This window comes from Cystoisospora suis, assembly GCF_002600585.1.
Source record: "Cystoisospora suis strain Wien I chromosome Unknown contig_6065, whole genome shotgun sequence".
Lineage (NCBI taxonomy): Eukaryota > Apicomplexa > Conoidasida > Eucoccidiorida > Sarcocystidae > Cystoisospora > Cystoisospora suis.
Genome location: NW_027158854.1, coordinates 223 through 5,782, shown reverse-complemented (window position 1 = coordinate 5,782; position 5,560 = coordinate 223). Strand labels below are relative to the sequence as shown.

General features: G+C 42.9%; 1 protein-coding gene across 1 annotated transcript in view; it reads right to left on the bottom strand.

The window, feature by feature from the left end:
• Positions 1 to 1,250: 1,250 nt before the first annotated feature.
• CSUI_009802 (rna-dependent rna polymerase rdp) overlaps positions 1,251 to 5,560 on the bottom strand; it is a 4,515-nt gene continuing 205 nt past the window's right edge. The window contains exon 2 of the mRNA XM_068069911.1: positions 1,251 to 4,512. Within this exon, the coding sequence (XP_067918112.1) occupies positions 2,605 to 4,512 (1,908 nt within the window). The 3' untranslated portion in view covers positions 1,251 to 2,604. The remainder of the gene's footprint in view (positions 4,513 to 5,560) is intronic.

Genomic DNA, 5,560 nt, shown 5'->3' with positions numbered 1-5,560 from the left:
GTGTGGAGGTAGCTGTAGAGTATAGGTAGGATACCTAAAGGTCAAGATACACCTGTGTATAAACTGATACAGAGACCAATGAAACGCAGACATTTCCTACACCTCATTCCTCCTTGGTCACCGAGAGAGAGATAGACTTGCGTCTCAAAATAGATGATGACTGCTCCTATTCAACTCCCCCTTTTTTCTTCGCTCTTTTCTCACTCCATACCAGAGGTCAGATTTGCACGTAGAGAGACCTTCTCTTTACCAAAGGATGAATGAACGTATGAAGAGCAGATTCACTGCATCGAGACAATCGATTCAGCCATGAAACGGATTGAGGAATGACGAGAGGATCTTCCCACCCTTCCTCGGCAGTGATACGCATTTCGTATCTTGCATCTCTTCTTGTCTCCTCTCGCTATCTTTCTGTTTAGCTATCTGTCTCTTCGCCTATCCCTCTCTCTGTACAAGATACTGAGACGATAGATAGAAGAAGGAAGGGTTGACGAGCTGGTCTTCTTTCTCCACCTTTATTCTAGATCTCTTTTCAAAGAAGAAAGAGATAGGGTGAATGAATGAGTGAATGCATGCACTGTAAAAGAAACGAAAGAAAGATGCACCGTGCTAGACCCCGGAGAACCAGCTGAAAAGGGAGGATTTGTCAAAACCGTCTATAAGCCGAAAAGGGAATAGGGAGTGAACAGATTTGAATGAGAGAGGGTTAGTTACGAAGCCGAAGTTTTCTTCTTTTTCTTGTCTTTCTTTACATTGAGGTGTAGGAAGCTGTAAGAAGAAGAAGAAAGACTTCTTGTCGGTCTCTTTACAGATAGAGGTAGAAAGATCAGAAAGACTACAGGGGAAAGATACCACGACAGTCGCATGAAGAGACAGCAGTTCTGCGACATCTCTCTCTCTTTCTGTCTCCTGAGAGATTCAAGAGACAGCGTACTAGTTAAAGCCTTCAACGAGAAATAGAAGTGAATGAGAAAGGTAAGAGATAAAGAAGAGAAACTGTGCTTTCCTATCTTACTCTTTCTGACTCTTCCATCTGCCTTTCTCTTCTGTATATACACCCTACTTCATCCCTACCCCTTTCTTCTTCTCCACCCTTATTTCACTCATTCAAGGATCTGCTTCTTCTGATCTTGTCTTCTCTTCTTCTCTTCCAAACGAAGAAGAAAGAGAAGAGAAAGAAAGATGAATGAAGTGTTTTTTCTTCTTTTCCGCGTAGATAAAGGTCACCCCAGTGTTCAGGTGTATATACACTGCAAATCGCTTTGTCTGAAGACTTTCAGTCGCAGTCAACTTCACAAAATCCCCCCGCACGAGCGCTTCTTTGATCTGTATCATATCTTCATTCTTTTTTGATACACATCGTTTCTTTCTCTTCATTCAAGAAAGCGACAAGAAAGAAAGGAGACATCTCAAGATATCTACAAGACAAAACCTCTTCAAAAGAAAACGAAGAACGCTAAAAAAGAAAAGCACAAGTACCGATATAAGAAGGAGAAGATGCAGGGAGATACAAAGCGAGCGTGAAGAAGAAACAGTAGAAGATCTCTCCATTCATTCACGGGCTCGTCTCATTTCGTACACGATAGATGAAGAGATATACACGGACGCACATATCAAAAGAAAAAGACACTGCCTCGATTCTCATAAAAAGAAGCATCTACCCCTAGACATCTATCGTTCCTTCTTACTGCATCATGCATGGATGGATAGATAGATAGATATCTCACTCTCTCACTGTGCCTAGACAGAGAGCGAGAGGAAAGTTGTATAGCCATGCACTTGCACATATATATGTGTTCTCTGTATCTCTCTTCCTCACTCTCTAGATGTATGTATCTAGAAGTCTCTCTATATAGGTGCACCTCTCTTTCTCTATTCAAGAAAGAACGACTGAGTCCAGGTACATGTCTGAAGATTCTCGCTTCCTGCCTGTATGAAGTCGGTTCGAGGAAGTCACTGACATCTGTCTAGATGGCTCATGTCTAGACACCCTTCAGCTGGAAATAGCGCTCGATGCTAAGCAAGAGTCAATCTAGAATTGTCATTCTACGACAGCACGAGGGAGAGGGGAGCCCTGCACTAAAGGAAAGAAAGACTTATCAGAGAGGATGGAGAGAGTGGCACTAGGAGTAGCAACGAGCAGCCGACAAAAGGACAGATTTCTCTCCTGTACATAGACTCTACAAAGTCCATATCTCTAGATATCAAGAAATGCCAAAAGAGAAAGAAAAACGTCTCCATCTTCATTCATAAGAGCTCAGCCAAGAAACTGCATGCTTCCCTTTCTCTCTTCAGTCCCTTCTATCCTCTATTAGAAAAAATTTCTATCCCTGGTGGTGGCAGTGGTTGACGTCAACAACTTCATTTCAATCGACGCTTCAGGAGACAGATAGCTAGCTAGCTAGCTATCTGGCTAGTTATCGATTCATAGAGAGCCTTATGATGGATGACTCTTCGCCATCGTCTATCTATCTCTCTAAAGCGGTGGTATCTCCGTGGAATCCCACTGTATATACACTCCATCTATTCACCTGACAAAATGCTTTTCTTCCCTTCTCATCTTTCTCTTTCTTTCTCATGGTATCTCTTTGGCCTTGCATTTCTCTATTCTTCTCCGTCTTCATTCATTTGAACTTCGTGAAGAAAGCTACGGATAAGAGAGCGAGAGACACTGTCTCTCCCCTTTCTGAGGAGCTGTTCTTTTGCTTCTTGTCTCGCTGACTGGCACTGGATCTTCATATCTAGATATTCTTGCCAATACAAGGCCCACGCGAAAGACATGAGAGATTGATATGTCTCATTCTCTCGGGCTTTCTTCCCGGTTACGGTGAAAGATGAAGAAGGTTTCGATCGTGTACGAAGGGTATGAGAGACTTTCTCCCTTTCTTCTTTTTCGTCTGCTCTTCGTCGTCTTCTTCTTCCCTTCTTTCTCCTTTCTATCTCAACATGATACTTCGCACGCAGGTAATAAGAATCCACCTCTTCTTCTTCTTCGGGTGTATCTACACCACTACCACTATTACTTCTACTACTCCTACTACTCCTGCTGCTACCATCCTGATCTTCTTCTTCTTCTTCGTCTGTGACATTTGGCCGCTTAGACTTCCAGAAGAGAAACTCTTCTCTCATTTTCATTCTTTCTTTGTAGTCAAGACAGAGGCGAGAAGAAGGAGAAGAAGAGGGAGAATAAGGATTTAGAACAGAATGCGTAGGAATAGGAGAAGAGGAAGAAAGACATGTCAGACTCATCACTTCTCTCTTGAGATGTCTTGATAGAGAATCTTCGTGACTACAAGAGAAGTGCAACTTTCTAAAATGGTATTGAGAATAGGCTAAGAGATGCCTGTACTGCCGAGAACGGCAAGCATCAACTGGAGATAGAAGATTATCTCGACACGAGAACGAAGAAGAAGAAGAGACCATCTTCTCTTTAGAGTATGGTAGAAGTAACTTATCATTCCTATTCCTACTAGAACGAAGATCGGTCTTATCTTCGTCTTGAGAAGAAGACAGATTTTCAAGAAGATGAAGATCCGACTTTTTCTTGATGTTCCTCAGCCTCATCGATTGGCTAGCTCCGTGTCTAGTCAGTGAAGGAAGAAGAGGAGCTCGGGGACAATTGCTTTGAAAGAAGACCATCTTAGCTAGACATGCCATCGCTTCTACAGGTGAGAATGCCTTCGTACAAAGAGAAGCATGCAAGTCTTCATCTTGATCCACTTCTTCTTTCTTTATCATCTTGACTAGCTTGTTTCTTCTCTGTAAAGAGGAAGAAGGAGAAGAAGAAGAAGGCGAAAGGGAATAGACGAAAGGAGGAGATGGAGAAGATGAAGAAGAACGTGTGACGTGAAGACAACTAGGTCGATAAGATTGTACCTCTCTAGTCTTCTTCTCTTCATCTGCTCTTCTTCTTCTTGTCGTGCTCTCTCTAGGCATATCACTCGAGATCTCCTCCTTCTTCTCTGTGGGGTGTTTAGCACCATCTTCTATTCTCTCTGATTTATTTCTCTCTTTCTTCGCCCTCTTCTTTTCTTCTTCTTCTTCATTCTGCACGTGCCTGTCTGCTACAGGAATAGAAGAGAAAGATCCTCGAGGTCTACGAGAACACGTCTCCGTATCGAAAGACAATACAGGAGAAGAGCTAACGTCTTTAAGAGGAGAAACAACAGGATGAGTCTTATTATCCTGAAGATCGTCTTCTCTTGATGCTCTCCTTCTTCTTCTACTTCTACTGGTATCCTTCGAACTCATACAAGAAGAAGGGCATTCGCTTCTTTCGCTTTGACGAGCTATCGTCGCGGCTGTCCTTTCTCCTCTTCTTGTTCTCTTAATTCTCTTTCCCCATAGTAATGCCGCCTCAGGATCGCGTATATAGTTGAAGAAATAGGCGGCTGACGCAATCTCATATCGATCTGTCTGGGTCCCTGATACACCATAGTCGACTCCTGTCTCTGGATCGTAGAAACGAAGACGATACAAACGCTGGCGAAGCTGACGGACCCTCTGTCCTATCTAATAGCATACACAAATGAAGAAAAGAGAAAGAAAGGGTCGAATAAGAAAGAGGTAAGAGAGAAGAGAGAAAGAAGAAAAGCAGAGAAGAAGAGGAAGAAGAAGAGCGAAAACAAAGGAAGAAAGGGAGGAAGAAGAGAAGAAAAGATCCAAAGAAAGAAGGAAGGAATGAAAGAGAGAAGTGGCGAGTGGATCTGACAGGTGATGGTCTGCTGCTGTACATCACAGAGCCACATACTCAGCCTGTACGTACACCTCTATACAGAGACACATAAATAGATACAAATGCAGACAGAAGTGTATATAGATATATAGATATGTGGAGTGTGCGTGTATGTGTGTCTTTTAGGGGTGGCACGAAGATGAATGGATGACGAGGGTGAGGTGCAATAGGAGGACGAGGAGGGAAAAAAGAATGGCTCTGACGGTGTGTGAGAGAATCTTAACCCAACAAGGATGAGAAGAAGAAGAAGAATTAGAAGGAGAAGGAAAAAGAAAAGACAGTCTGCATGCATCAGCATAAAGGACAGCCACGGAGCGATTGCCTTGTATCACGATCTATCTAGATATGTAGATCTTTATTTGGGTCTAACATATCTATGTGTATACATAGACTTAATTCTCCTTCTGTCCGTCTCTCTTTCTGCCTATGTAAACATGTCTCTCGATACTTTCCAGACAAAGGAGATTCACATACATTGCAGTCATTTCTTTGGCTTCTTTTCTCGCCCCTTCTCTTTCACACACACTCTCTGTCTATATACGACGAACTCTCTTTAGCCAGAGATCTCCTCCGTCCCTCATCTCCCTACGCCCGGAGCCTATTGGCCTCTTAAGTACGTCACAGATGAGATACAACTTCTCTCTTTTCTTCTTCTTTTCCTTCATTCTTCTTCTTCTCCTTCTTCTTCTTCTCCTTCTCTTTCATCTGGTAGATGTCCAGCTTTTAGCCCTTCATCTCTTCAGCACGCGTCACCGTCACGTCAGTCTTCTTCTTCTCTTCTTCCTTTTCTCGTTCCTTCTCCTTTACCCTTCTTTTCTTCTCTTC